The sequence below is a fragment of the Heptranchias perlo genome, chromosome 26, assembly GCF_035084215.1.
Source record: "Heptranchias perlo isolate sHepPer1 chromosome 26, sHepPer1.hap1, whole genome shotgun sequence".
Taxonomy (NCBI): Eukaryota; Metazoa; Chordata; class Chondrichthyes; order Hexanchiformes; family Hexanchidae; genus Heptranchias; species Heptranchias perlo.
This window is the reverse complement of record NC_090350.1, coordinates 33,247,588-33,263,137: the sequence shown is the minus strand read 5'-3', so window position 1 is coordinate 33,263,137 and position 15,550 is coordinate 33,247,588. Positions and strand designations below refer to the sequence as shown.

The 15,550-nt window shown below is 43.8% G+C and overlaps 1 protein-coding gene across 2 annotated transcripts in view; it reads left to right on the top strand.

Annotated features, from left to right (window-relative positions):
• pacrg (PARK2 co-regulated) overlaps positions 1-13,499 on the top strand; it is a 175,834-nt gene extending 162,335 nt beyond the window's left edge. For both annotated transcript variants that reach the window (XM_068006738.1, XM_068006737.1), the window contains one exon: positions 12,906-13,499. In XM_068006738.1, the coding sequence (XP_067862839.1) occupies positions 12,906-13,066 (161 nt within the window). In that variant the 3' untranslated portion in view covers positions 13,067-13,499. The remainder of the gene's footprint in view (positions 1-12,905) is intronic.
• Positions 13,500-15,550: the final 2,051 nt, after the last annotated feature.

Sequence of the window (15,550 nt, the reverse complement as noted above, 5' to 3'; positions counted from 1 at the left end):
TAAGCGAGAGAGCAGTGAAATAACCAGGGTAGATTTTAGTCTTTACCTCCTGAGTGAAGCGCAGAACGGAATATCTAGTGGGGAGGCTTGGGGCATGTTCCATACAGAAGGCTTACCTTCCATTCATTTCAATGGAAGGTAACTCATGCAGGTCCTGTTACAGATGTGCGATCCTCCTGGCCAGATTTTTCTTTCTATGTTTCCCCCAGGTGATGCTTAACGCCCAGGTGGCAAAGACTAAAAATCTACCCCAACATGTTTTGCTGTTAATAAGGTTTTAAAATGATTGCTTGCCATCAGCTCAGCGAGCTTCTCCAGTGAGTAGCTGAGCCCGACAGACTAGGAAGGTGTGAGGCTCAATTCCAGGTCTGGGCTGAGTTAGCTGGGAGAGCATTACAGTTGGCCTCAGTGTATCTGGGTCAGGAAGAAGAAAAAGGTCAGCATTCCTGCTCCTGGTCACGATTCAGGAACTAATTCTTGCTGGAAGTGCACTGTATGAACAGCAGGTTAGGACAGGATCAGGATCAGGATAAAGCTCATGTGGTGGAATAGCCAGCTGGCACTTGCTGTGTAAACTCAAACAACAACTTCAAGGGTTAAGTTACGAGGAGAGATTACACAAATTGGGGTTGTATTCTCTGGAGTTTAGAAGGTTAAGGGGTGATCTGATCAAAGTTTATGAGATATTAAGGGGAACAGATAGGGCGGATAGAGAGAAACTATTTCCGCTGGGTGGGGATTCTAGGAGTAGGGGGCACAGTCTAAAAATTAGAGCCAGACCTTTCAGGAGTGAGATTAGAAAACATTTCTGCACACAAAGGGTGGTAGGAGTTTGGAACTCTCTTCCGCAAACGGCAATTGATACTAGCTCAATTGCTAAATTTAAATCTGAGATAGATAGCTTTTTGGCAACCAAAGGTATTAAGGGATATGGGCCAAAGGCAGGTATATGGAGCTAGATCACAGATCAGCCATGATCTTATCAGATAGCAGAGCAGGCACGAGGGGCTGAATGGCCTACTCCTGTTCCTATGTTCCTAACAACAACTTGCATTTATATAGTGCCTTTAATGTCCCAAGATGCCTCACAGGAGGGTTATCGAACAAAATTTGACACCGAGCCACATAAGAAGATATTAGGACAGGTGACCAAAGCTTAAATAATAAATAAAACATAAATAATGATTCCTTCAGTGAGTTACTGGAGGGCTTCCAGCGCTCGTGCGACAAAACCCCAGCTCCAGCTCCAGCCCCAGCCAAGAGTCCACTGGGGGTGAATTTCCTCAGAGCTTCTCCCACTCTGTCACCGGAAGTGCGGCGGAAACCCTGTTTTCACGTGTACGTGGGGTTCCTGCTGCACTTCTGTCGAAGTTACGGCAGCGGAGTGGGAGAAACTCTGAGGAAATCCCCCCCCCCCCCCCACCGAAGGCAGGGGACAGGAGATTTGCCGAGTAAATAAAGCTTTTTATGAAGGTCATGGCCTTTTCCCTCTGCTTTTCCTACTGCAGTGCAAACTGAATATTGATATTCTGTATCGGCTTTCTGTCTGCCTGTCAATTATAAGGCATAGACACACATTTACGTGTACCTGAACATATAGGACAACAAACATCCAAGATTCGTTTGTGATTAAATGTCAAGACTGTCAAACTTGCATCCCCGTGTCGACCATAAGGACAAGAATTCCATAAGTAATCAGTAGAAGCACTGCTGGGTGCTAGCATCGGAAGGCACTCTTCATAATTTGGAAAAAGAGCTGTGCGGTCATATTTATTCATGTTTCTGGGCTCAAAAATGCATTGCACCGATGTGGAACAAACATGGGGCTTTGTTCAGTAAATCTTCTAACATTAGAAAAGATTAGAATAAACCCATTGATACTTTGTAACTACTGGAAGAAGGAAATTGGGGATTTCTTTTTCCACATACATGTTGATTGTTAGTTCACCTGTGAATTGTCATCATTCTTTTTATATTCGTAAAACTGCCATAAATAGCAGTCTAGGGCCTCTGTTAAATACAACATCTCTTCAGTCATCAGATGCCTCCTGATGGGAGAAATTCTCAGTGAGCAGTTTGTAGAAAAAAGCTGGTTGATCTCTGGCATAGCCAAAGTCTGAGGCAAACGACTAAATATAAACCTCTGACCAGCTGCAGCAGTTTCTCAGGAATGGATTAACAGCTACACATTTATAAATCTTACTACACCATTACTAGTTACACTAGGAAAGTGATCTGATACAGTTACAGTTGTTACAGAAGCTGAATCAGGCAGCATTTTTCTTACTATATTCTCAAGTAGTTGTGTTCACTTGTTATATAGGAGGCAAAAAAGGTAAGATAAGTCGACGTTATATCTTGAATTCATCTAATTGAGATGTGCCTTGACACTTTCTTAAATTAAGACAGAGTATTTGTATTAAATACTCCTTCCTTGTGCATGGGGTCTCACCAACTATTTATTCAGCTCCATATCCCTGAGCAGTGATTTACTCAAGGGTCATTCTCACAGACTTACCAAAAAGCAATGCAATAGAACAGAAATTGTGAGGCCCCACTACTAGCGTGGAGTCTTGTTATACAAGGTTGCAGGTCAGAGAGAGGCCTACAACATGATTCTGCTTCCTGCGCTTATGACTAGTGAGGCTCCAAACTACCAATAGAACGTCAGAATTGTTGTTCAAATGTCCTTATTTTTACTTATTTTCTGCTTTTTAAAACACTTTTTCTTTCTCTTTCCCTCTCTAACCCTGGCTCCAACAATGTTCGAGAACTGACAAACTCTGAATTCAGGCCCACTGGTAACGAAGAGCCCCATGTCTGCTGAGGGCCACAGTCGGTGAAGGAGAGGCTGCAGGACAGACACACATATGGTCACGTTTGAGTGTCTCTGAGCGGAAGTCAGGAAAGCAGATGAAATTACATACTTTTTATATATGTTTGAAATAATAAATTAAATTTTTATTCCATCTCCAAAAATATACCTGTTGATCTTCCTTGGCAATCCACACAAGGAGTCAAGACCAAGTGTAGTCTTCAGGTGAAGCAGGTCGGGAGATATTTGGAACACGGCATGTAGACATAATTCAGTCCCCATCTTAAAGCCATGCATTCTGTCCTTATTTTTATATTTCCGTTATAAATTCCTATGTTCACTGTTATAATGGAAAATGCCGATATAAACTTGTCATGCTGTAATTAGACCTTCCTGACAATGCTGGACCTGCAGAACCTCCACTGAGGGTGGGCGGGGATGGGGGTCAGGAGGAGAATGTAATTACAGCCTGGCAAGTTGACAAAGGTTGGGTCCATTATGTGTGGCCATAGGAATTTATAATGGACCAAGTTGACAAGAAGTGCGTGCAGATGTAAGATTTTTAATATATTAATAGATATTCCTCCAAGGGATAGGAGCCTAATTTAATTTTGTTAAACTTTCACTGAGCCTCAGTTGGCATTATTTGCACTAGTTTTAAGAGTGGAAAATGAGGTTACATTAAGATGACAAGTAGCCACAATGTGCTGCAGCTGGCAACAAGGGGTGAACGTATTATAGCCACAAATCTTTTCTGACTGCAAATTTGTTGTAGTAAGAAAATGTCGCCCTTTTGAATACGAACTATACTTGGGGCATTTCAAAATAGTGAAGTCTCTCATCAGGTAACAACTTCAAAAACTCACTTTCTGTAATTTTTAGTGGTAAGCATGCTTAAGGAGAAATATATAATTAACAGAGCAACAAAATATTTATTTTGTGACTGTAATTCTGACTTAAATTGAACAATTAGAAATTTAATTCAATTTCTTGCTTTTGGTGATGAAGCCCCATTACAGGAAGCAGAGGGTTAAATAGGAGATTTTGAGCAAACCTAGTGGAGTTTCTGTTATATTGTACAATCCAATGTGTTTTAGAGATTATTCTCATTAAATATCTCTATGATTCATAGCAAATTTTGAAAATAAGGTTATTTGAAATTCATATAATCTTATGAGATGTGTTGTTATATCATTTCAGTGACAAGATTTCACTTTCCCATCTGACTATGGGGGTTGGATTACAAAAGCATTATCTTTCAAATGCCCAAAGAATGTAATAAAACAGCAGATGTTCTTCTGAAGAATTTCATGGTCCTGTTTGATTGCAGACATTAGGAATGAGAACACTATTCGAGTTGATGGGCTTTTTCGTCCTCTTTATGCCCTTTGAGAACTAAAAGATTGTATGGTTTCTGAGAAATACATGTGTTTTTGGTAAGAAAAATTGTTGAAAAAATAATTTGTGATAACACACACAAGATTAAAGAACAAATTAGGAACAAAGTGTAGAATTGTGTTGACTTAAAAAAGAAAGAACTTGCTTTTATATAGTGCCTTTCATGACCTCAGAATATCCCAAAGCACTTCACAGCCAATGATGTTGTTTTGAAGTGTAGTCACTGTTGTAATGTAGGAAACGCAACAGCCAATTTGCACCCAGCAAGGTCCCACAAACAGCAATGGGATAAATGACCAGATAATCTGTTTTAGTGATGTTGATTAAGGGATAAATATTGGCCAGAACACAGGGAAACCACCAATCACTATGCACCGAACAGAGCTTTTTAACATTTTAGGATGATTTTGCTTCTTCATATTAAGAAAATCTTAATATCACGGTAGGTACAGCACAGGAGGAGGTCATTAGGCCCAACATGCCTGTGCGAGCTCTTTGAAGGTGCTATCCAATTAGTCCCATTCCCCTGCTCTAAAATGTTCCAATTTATGATAGGATGGCCAGATAACTCAACTAGTCTTCTACTGAATTCAATTTAGAAAATCACAGTTTGTGACTTGAACTCATTGATTTTGAAACCTAATCTCTTGCCAGTCAATTGCAGAACATCATTCATAGCAGTTGAGAGAGCTTGTAGATGAGGGGACCAGGGATAGATCCTTGGGTGACTCCAGGGGTAACAATCCGGTGGGCAGGATGAGAAGCCAGTACTGGAGATGCTGTGGTTACGATTGGATAGGTAAGAATGGAACCAAGTGAGGGCAGTCCTTGTCCTCAACAAAGTGGCATAATTAGTTAATATTTCCTAATATAAATATTACAAGTAAAAGTGTTTGAAGGAGCAGAAATTCAGTTTTTAATTGGTATGGAGTCAAACGACCTATCCATCGAATATTTGTAGTCTATTTTAAAAGATGAGACCACTTAGTCCTTTTGCTTTTCCAGATTACCCCATGACATCTAGTATTACTTCAACAGTTTTCTCGTAACCATGCTATAATTATTAATGCAGCATCAGACTTGTCATATCTGTCAGTAGCTTGTGACTACCAGGTTACTGTGAATCTTAGCACCTGGGTACCAAAAGTCTTTTTTAAAGGCAATTTTATATTATAGCAGTGCCGTCGGAAGGAGACAAAGGAGAGACGGTCTGCCACAGCATAAATGGCCTAATGCTCAGGGAATCAACATAAATCCACAGAAATGTGGCTTTATCAATATTCCAGTTGAATAAGGAAACCGGTTGCAAGGAAGCAAGTCCAGCTTCTGCATTTCCACAGACTCAGTAGCGAAGGGTTCACATTCCACAGCACCCAGCTGCAAAAGTGACACATGGGGGTCGTTCAGCAAAGACAGGATCGCATAATTATTGGTAACATAAAAGCCTTTGAACTCTTCCATGGATGCTTAGCTTTTGTTAACTTGGGTGAGATGTCTTCAATTTTGTTAAATTTTCATGAAAATATTTCTATAAACAAGACTGAAAAAGTATCACATCCTCGCGGAGGCCAACAGCAAAACTGTCGCAGCACGTTGTCTTTTCCTGCTCATGACAGTGACTCACTGCACATTTAATATAAAGAGAGACTTCAAAAAAGTTCAGGGTGGGTGGGAAATAATTAATCTCAGGCAATGGCTGAATTCATGCACAGTACTTGAATTCCACACAGTGCAAACTGTATAAAGTAATTGAAACTTTTTTTTTGGAAAGGAGTCATGATCTTTCCTGTCTCCTCCTCCCCCTCTGTTCCCTTCCCCCATCCCACTGGCAGCGTGGTTTGCAGGCCTTTCTGACCTGCTGTTTCCTGAGTTCTGCTCCATCAGTGGGCTACAGCAACCTCATTCCTGCATGAGCTCACACGACAGCTCATGCTGTGCAAACAAAGGGCATCTGTGCAGTGACAGATCTCCATTATCAGCTTCCAAACAAACCATTACTGTTTCCAGTGGCCATTTTTATCACGATTCAGCGGCAAATATTTCTATTTCTCAAAATTTTATGTTCAGTACTGAAGGCGCTTTGCAAATTTCACAATTCCAAATTGCCGCTGACATTTCTTTGTGGGAAGTATTTACTGGAATTCACTGCTATCAGAGTCAGACACTGCTTGTAACACTACTTGTTCTTTCTCAACATGGGAAGAATGTTATTGTTGATTTGTGTATAGATGGGGATGAACCAATGCAGACATACTGTGCCTCATCATCCCTCAATGCATTATTTTGTTCAACTTATTCGGCAGAACAAATTATTTACTATGAACTCAACTATTAGTTATCCCATTTGCTGCCTTTTTCAGCATTTATATGAATCTGCCAAATTCCTGTGTGTTTTGAACACCCACCCTATCTGGGGTAGCTAAAGACAATTTTTTAAAACTTAGCAATTGCTGTTGTTGTCTGATTCGGGGCTTAATTATGGTGTTAGTGAAAGTTTCTTGGAGAATTTACCGACATCACACGCAACCCTTTCCTGCTGCTGCTTAGGGCTGCCAAACCTCCCAGATTGCTCGAAAGTCTCCCAAAATTGGCGATTGGCATCCCAGGCACTGCTGCTGGCGACCCGGGAGAAACATTCCTTGTATGCGCGGTTCATGCATGCACACCATCCTGGCTGGCTTTGCTTTCAACCAATCAGCGATGCATTCCCTGGCCCCTGCTAGTTGCCCTGCACTTCCGGTGAAGTTACGGTGATGGTGGAGAAGCTTCTGCGGAGAGTAGGAGGACTCCGAATTTTGAAGAGAGAGTCAGCATTTTGAAGAGAGATATCCAGTGACTATTTTTTTGGAGAGTGTGTGTGTTGGATGAGAGCAGGATTGGACTTTGCTATGTTCTCCGTAGTGAATGGCCTGCCAATACTCACTGTCTAGGTTCACATATAAAGATTGGCCAGTGGGGCAACATATTGAGAGCTCCTGGTGGCACTCATGGAACTGCATTCCAGCAAGTGTCAGTGCCTTCGGGAGAGAAGGGGGAGAAATGGAATGAAAAGTACCCAGTAATGTAGACCTTGCTTCTTTCTTCGTTATGCATTTAATGAATGGAGACGTTATATTTGTATTGTGGCAAACACCCAACATCTGTTTCTTGTGCTGCTTCTGGGTTTTAACCTCATGTTTATATCCTGTATGTGATGATTAAAATAAGATGAGTTTACATGCATTGTTGCAGCGGGTGCCAAATTGAATGAGTGTGGTCAGATTTAGTATAGACAAACATAAATCTGAAAGGTGTATAAAATTAAAACAGAAAAAAGACTATGGCCCCGATATTACCAGGGAGGCAGGTTAGCAGCGGGGCAGGGGGGAGTGGGGGGGGGCGACTGGGCGCATGGGTAACCTGCCCAGTAAAAAATCTGTCCGTTCCCCACACGATCGCGGGTAAATTGAAGCCACTTAAAGTGGCTTCTGGGTTTCCCGTGGGAAACCTGCACAGCGGGCGGACTGCGCACCCGCATCACAGGCTGTCAGCTGGAGGAGCCCTATTTAAAGGGGCACTCTTCCAATGACTGATCCTGCAGCAAAGAACCTCACAGCACCATGGAGCAGCCCAGGGGAAAGGCTGCCCCCAGGTTTAATGATGCCTCACTCCAGGTCTTACTGGATGGAGTGAGGAGGAGGAGGGAGATCTTCTACCCGGCGGACGGGAGGAAGTGGCCTGCCTCTGCCACCAAGAAGACCTGGCTTGAGGTGGCAAAGGAGGTCAGCAGCAGCAGCAACGTATCCCGCAGCTGGATCCAGTACAGGAAGCGCTTCAATGACCTAACTAGGTCAGCCAAAGTGAGTACACTTACTCATTCTCCTACACTCCGTCTTCCACATCACCACCCCCACCCCACAACTCATTCTGTACATGCCAACACTACTCTATCACATCACTCCTCACACCCACTCAAACCTCATCCTCAACTTACCTGCACTTACTGACCTCCCCAGTACACATCCCACCATTACCACTCAACCCAATCCTCACCATCCCTCACTCACGCCTCTCTACTTTCTCCTCTTATAGGAGAAGAGAGCCCAGAATGCACGGGAGAGGGCGAAGACCGGAGGGGGGCCGCAACATCAGGTCATCCTCATGGACGCAGAGCAGAAGGCTCTTGAATTGAGTCGCATCTTTGAGTGCCTGTCCATCGGGGACGCCGAGACTGCCACCCGACAGACGGCTGGTGACAGAACTTTAACATTCAGCATTCACAATAGCAAATGATGTTAACATACCTTGCCATCTTCAGAACCTCAACATCTGTCATCATGCTTAATATTGCCTTCTGTTCTCTTACGGGGCCTTCAGCGACTGCTGTGACGGCGGAGGGCGATTCCTCAGCGGACCTGCCGGCCTCTGAGGGGGCATTGTCACATCTGAGTGAGCCATCCACCAGCGCAGATACACACACCTTGGTGGGTCCCCTTCCTCACTTAGGTGGGGTTGCACATGGTGAGTCACCACACATGTGAGCACGAGCAGACACTGGTGGCAGGGGCAGCTGTGGAGAGTCCGCCTCGGTGGGAGCATTCTTCTCCAGGCTTTGCTCAGCTGGACACAGATGCAGAACCCAGGGGGCCATCCTTCAAAAGGAGAATGATCGAGGAGCAGCAGTACATTTGCGAGGTGCTGGAACATGTGCCACGCGCACTCTCCACAGCCGCGCAGAGGATGGAGGAGTCCATGAGTGGAATGGTGGCACAGGTACAGGAGGGGATCTCCGAGATACTGTCACAGGGACGTGAGGGCGTCTCTGAGACTGTGTCGCGGGTAAGTGCGGGAATGTCTGCGATGGAGGGAAGGCTAGCCTCCGTGGAGCTTCAAGCACGGCTCACCAATGCGTCCATTGAGGCCCTGACAACAGCCCTTCGGACTCAGGGTGAGCAACTTCCTGCCACCTTAAACAGGCAGGCAGATACACTAGCACTGGCCTTACAAGGCTTCACACATGTCCTCCAAACTGTCGTCCAGCAGGGTGGTAGGAGTGATGTGGGCCTGGCCCAGGAGAGGGATGATGGTGAAAGGGGACATGGAAGTGGGGACGCCACTCAAAGCGCTCCCACGTCTCACCCGTTGCCCCCCTCTCAACCAGTACCCGTAACGCTGCCTCCTCTCCAGGTGGTTGAGTCTGCCCCTGCACAGGTGCAGGTGGAGCAGTCTTAGGAGGGGCCCTCACGGGCATCAAAACCCAGAAGGCCTCGGCCCAAAGCATCTAATCAGTCAGACCATGAACAAGAGCAACCTGTCACTACCTCTGCTGCAGCCACAGGGGATGCACCACGTGGGAGTAGTCGGAAGCGTAAGGCAAAGGTTTGTGAGCATAAAGGGGATGCGCAAGGGTGTTTGACGGTTTGTCATGTTTTTTATTTATGTTTGATTTTTGTTAATGGCACATTAAGTATTATTATTGTCACCACTACTGCCACGTCTTGGCCATTCTTGACTGGCTTGTGTAATAAGTCCCTTTCATGAGGTTCACCATGAACACCCACACTTGATGCCACCCATTGGGTAATCCTACAGTGGGTGTATGTGTAGTTGCACAACTATTTTGTGCAGGTTCCCGTGGCAGAGGTGGACGGTGTGCCTGGCAAGGCTGGTGATGTTGCTCGTCCTTGGATGAAGTGATGAATGCAGCTATGGCGCCCCCATCCTGATGGTGTGAGTTTGAGGGGGTCCGCAAAGTAGGTAAATGTGTTTGCACAGCAGAATTTAGAGTATAAATTAATAATTTTGAGTGGAAAGACAAAGGTGTTGCAGCCAAAACTTTGTCTGAAGTGACAGAGTGCCCTGCTGCAATAAATGAGGTATTCCCCCCAACTGTCAAAAAATCCTTTGCATCTCCCCCTGGCTGCTGACTGAAACACGTCTGCTCCAACAGGGAGTGTTTCCCACAGCACGGGAAACACGCTGAGGATCCTTCAAAATTGCACCACTGCCAAAATCTCCTGTCAGTGAGGTCTGTCAAGTACCTCAACTAGCTAAATAAGTATCTAAATTATCACCCCGCCAGCTTTAATTGCCGATGGGAGTCCCGCATGTGGGAGCTGCGGGCGCACCCGAACGCGTCATTGGGGAATCCGGAAGTGAGCAGGTTGGAGCCGGGCTTCGAACCCGCTCCGGGATTGCGCCATTTTCTGAGCCCCCCACCCCCAACGCACCCGCTTGACCATCCGAAAATCGGCCCCTATGTTTTTTTTACCTTAAATCACTGGTTTTAACAGAGGGATTTACTTATTTCATGATAAAGTAAACCAGGTCTCTGGCAATTATTTTGGTGTTAGCAGAACTTGAATGTTAATGCAATGGTTTTGCCCCTTGTATGAATGGAATGAAGTTGGACTTGTTTCCAAAGGTCCTGTGTTTATTTAGGAATTTTTGTTATGTTTCAGGGAAACTACAGTTTCACAATTGCAATCAAACATAGGTCAGTGTTTAAAAGGTGCAGCTGAGCGCATTTGTTTTACAGTATGGAGTTCGGTAGTTTTGCATGTTCTAACACGCAAAAACAAACAAAGTAACAATTGACTCTTCCCAAATCAATATTGAGACAAAATATGATGGCAATGTTATATTTGGTTTACGGTATTGCCCTTTATTAAACCACATTAAAATGAATTAATAATGCTTTTATTACTGTTAATTTTTGAGGCTTTGAATCCTTGTCCCTGTTGTAAATGAAATATAGATTCTATTGTGGCTACAATATGAACTTGTTTGAGGGAAATAATTTTACAGCTACACTAAATTTCAATTAATATTTCCAGTTTGACAGTCAGATTTATGATGCCAAAAGGGCGTAATAAAAATTGACATGGTAGAAATACAGCTAAAGAAATGAAAACTAAATCCACAAAAGTTGTAATTAACAGGAAGAGTGGACACAAGTGGCATTGGGTATGTGCAAGTGAAAAGCAATTAAAACATTTCTGACAAACACTGAACATAAATTTTGTCACTTGCTGCATAGGTAATTAATATTCCGTCTCCTTTGTGCAATATTGTGGATGTTAGACAACTAACAAAATTTTAAAATAAAGATACATGGAACATTGTGCAGTGACAAACAATAGCACACTGTATGTGAGTATGTTCCTTACCCCAACCCCACCTGTTACCACCCCAACAACTGGCTTGATACTCCTAACCAGAATTAGAGATCTAGTTAAAGCATCAAGGCTATAATACAACATTCAGACAAGCTCCGGGGTAATGGGGAAGCTTTACAGATGAATTGCTCTTTGCTATCAGTTCAGTTAATGTCTCTGCAGAAAGGGTAAGTAGAGCGATCAGTGTGGATTTCAACTAGTAAAGTGGGTGAAGGGATCAGAATAAGTATAGTGATGAGAAAAAGCAGAGTAAAATAGTAAACTCTAGGGGGTATGGAGACCTTAGGGCAGATCGGTGATACATTCACTTTTTTAGTTCATTCTCGGGATAAGGGCGGCTAGCAAGACCGGCATTTAATGCCCATCCCCAATTGCCCTGAAAAGGTGGTGGTGGGCCGCCTTCTTTAACTGCCGAGTAGACCACTAGTACAACTGAATGGCTTGCTCGGCCACTTCAGAGGATAGTTAAAAGTCAACCGCACTGGAGTCACATTTAGGCCAGACCAGGTAAGGATGGCGGATTTCCTTCCTTAAAGGACATTAGTGAACCAGTTGGGTTTTTATGACAGAACAACAGCTTCACTTCTACTGGTACCAGCTTTTAATTCTTTTTTAAACTGAAATCAAATTCTCAAACTTCCATGATGGGATTTGAACTCGCGTTCTCAAGATTTTTAGTCCAAGTCTCTGGATTACTAGTTCAGTAATATAACTGCTGCACTACTGTACCCGCAGCAGCTCTTTCATATAGTAATACAAGTGGAGATTTACCAGCATAAATCAGGAGTACATAGCCATGAAGTACTCCGCTGGCAGAAGTGCAACAGAGTGGAGCCTAAGTCTGCCGACTCCCAAAGTCTCAAACTTCATCCCAAATTGTGGGGTCAGAGTCCTTTGCATTGTTGGGGTGGGCACATCGCACCTCTGAGAGCACATCAATGGCGCCTGACCTGATCTGCAGGCGTAACTGTGAATGGCCCATAGCTACTTACTAGCAGAACCCTGAGGCCCTTCCAAGGCCAAAGACAAAAGGCCAGTAAAAATTTTCCAAAGCTCTTGGGAGGGAGTTACTAGATTTAAAATTAAAGGTCATCAGTTTTGGGGCCGTTCCTTGGAACTCAGCTGATGTGAATTCTGCTGCAACCTGCCGAGGGCATACTGGGCAGAATTTTGCAGGGAAGCCCAGGAATTCCCCCAATACACAATCCCTTGAAGTGGGAGGTGATGAAGGCAGAAGTTCCACCCCGCCCCCTCCATGGAATTTTGTGGCCCCCTTTCCAAGGTGCGGAATCGTGCTGGAACCATTTTCTAGCTCCCACCCCCTCTTCAACAATTATGCCGGATGTGTGCCCTGGCCCAGGACAGAATTACGTGCCCCCCCCCCCCCAACCTTGTTTTACTACAAACAATCATGCATATAGATTCTTCTCGACATCCCAAAAACCTTATACAGAGTATTCTTCAAACGGGAAATATAATTAAATACGATACATTAGGTTGATCTCTGAATTGATTGTCCATTTTCTTCTCCCCAGTAAATTCTGGAGATGGTATCGACTACAGTCAGCAGAAACGAGAAAATATTGGTGACCTTATAAATGAAACTCTGGAGGTATTCGAGCGCTTCGGAGGGGAAGATGCATTCATCAACATAAAATACATGGTCCCCACATATGAGTCCTGCATACTAAACTAAACAGATGGAAAAGTGGACACAATGAAGAATTGAAATCATTCATGGGCAAACTTACACTGTTACACTTCAAAATCATCCTAATACATTTCTGAGAATTAGAATTTTATTTGAAATATAATCTTTTGTAGAAAGTACAAAAACAGAACTTAAGTAGCAGCAAAAGGCAAGTTTAAAAAAATGTCAGAATTGGATTAACACTGCATTACTTTTTTTAATGTTAAATTGATTTTATGCATTACTTGTGACTATATCCAACCCTCATTATCTTGGCAATAAGCAACTATTTTATTTTATTAAATAATAATCTGTATAAATTAGTTGAGCATTTATGAACAATATGGCCATGTACACAAAGAGTAGTATTGAATACAAACATTGAATTGTTTGTACAATAAAAAAAACTCGATATCCATTTGAGAATTGGTATTCTCCATCCCAGCTTTCTTACGCAAAGTTTGTGAGAGTGATTTTCCAAGTGTTGGTAATGTTTCCAGTGGTCTCATGATGTACAGTAATGCACACATCAAATCAGTTGCTCCTTGTGGATGGAAATTGTCACTGTTGACGTACACATGACAATGTAAGAAGCGGATTTAACTATCGCCCATAAAAATTGTGACGCTCTGTGACTTGAAGGCAAATATCCTATTAAAACATTCCATGTTTAGTTTCCAATCACTTAAATCGGCTGCGCACATTTAGCATCAGAGCTGGCATTAATAGGATACGTTAATTACCAAACCCCCCAAAATAGTGACTTTTGTTTCTAGCATAGTTGCCATAATCCTTACAGATCAGTAGCAGAACACACAGGTAGTCCAGGCACGAAGGCACAGGACTCTCAGGAGAAGGCGAGATATTCAACAGACACAAACTACAGGATCAGCATGTTGCTGATGGCACAAATGGAATAACAGTGTCCATTAGATTGAGGCTCAGCGGGGACACAGTTACTGAACGGTATCAGATAGTAGCAGATTAATGATTAGAATTAATCTGCCTGTTGCTCTGAGGTTATTTTTGCCACAGTCTGTTCCAGTCACCTAGAGGTGATTTTAATGGGCAACATCCAGAGTACAGTGTCCATTTGTATTCAAGAGGTCGGTGTTGATGGGGTCACCCAGAGCTGTCGAGCAACAGTTGGAGAGACGGGAACAGTTTTACACATTTGCTGGCTTCCTCAGCCAGTCGCGTCTGGCTGCACTATTTGAACATGATGAGCAACTGCAAGGCTGATTTTTGGGAGATCTGGGCTTTGGCTTGACAACATGTTTCCGGGCTCCACTGCATAACTCACAGAGGTCAGCAAAACATAGTCACAATCAAACACACAAGACGGAATGCTTCATTATTGATTAAACCTTTGGTGGCCTTAAGGAGAAATTCTGTTGCTTGGACTGCTCACAAAGGTTTTACAGTACAATCCAGCCAAAATTTGCAGAATTTGCTGCATACCCTCACCATCAAAGAGACTTCACTTTGAACTGAATGAGAATCATGGCCATGGTGGAGGAACTCCAAAAGACTGCACCAAAGGCTGAGGCAGTATTGGGATGGGAGGTTAGAAAGGGTAACAACAACAACGTGCATTTATATAGTGCCTTTAATGTAGTAAAATGTCCCAAGGTGCTTCGCAGGAACGTTATTAAACAAAATTTGACAATGAGCCACATAAGGAGATATCAGAACATGTGGTCAAAGAGGTAGGTTTTAAGGAGTGCATTAAAGGAGGATAGAGAGGCAGAGAAGTTTAGGGAAGGAATTCCAGAGCTTCGGGCCTTGTCAGCTGAAGGCACGGCCGCCAATGGTGGAGCAAAGAAAATCGGGGATGCGCAAGAGGCCAGAATTGAAGGAGTGCAGAGATCGTGGAGGGTTGTAGGATTGGAGGAGGTTACAGAGATCGGGGGGCGGGTTGGGGGGTGGAGTTGAGGCCATGGAGGGACTTGAAAACAAGCAACTTATACCTTTGTGGCATCCAACTATATTTCTCTACCTCAGCAAGGAGCTGTCAATGAATCTCTATCTTCAGAGACACCTTGTGGGGCCTCCCATGAGTTCAAAGCAGCCTTTTGGGAATGATAATTAACGATCAAAAGAGGGGCTGAATTTTGTGCCAAACAAAGTTATAATGCCAAGGTTCCGGGTTCGGTAACCCGTACAGGCCATTCATTTGCCGTCCGATGGAGGCTGGCGATCCCAATGGAGGGCTCTTTGCACAGGAGGCCTCCCCTGCACCATTGGGGATCTGAGGTTGAGGAGTGTTGCACGAAGCGGTCCCCACAAGCTGACTTTTAAGCCATTTTAAGGATTCCTAGGCCGCCTGCAATTTTTGTGGCCTGGACGAGTTTGTCTTCCATGTTAACATGGAATGTAAGAGGTTGCAGTCCTTGTTTCACTATTTGAAGGGGCTACTCTTCAAGCTCTGGCTGAACTTGAGTCCCACGCTCCTGAGCTTTGGCCACCCAGTGCAGAGGGGGGGGCGGG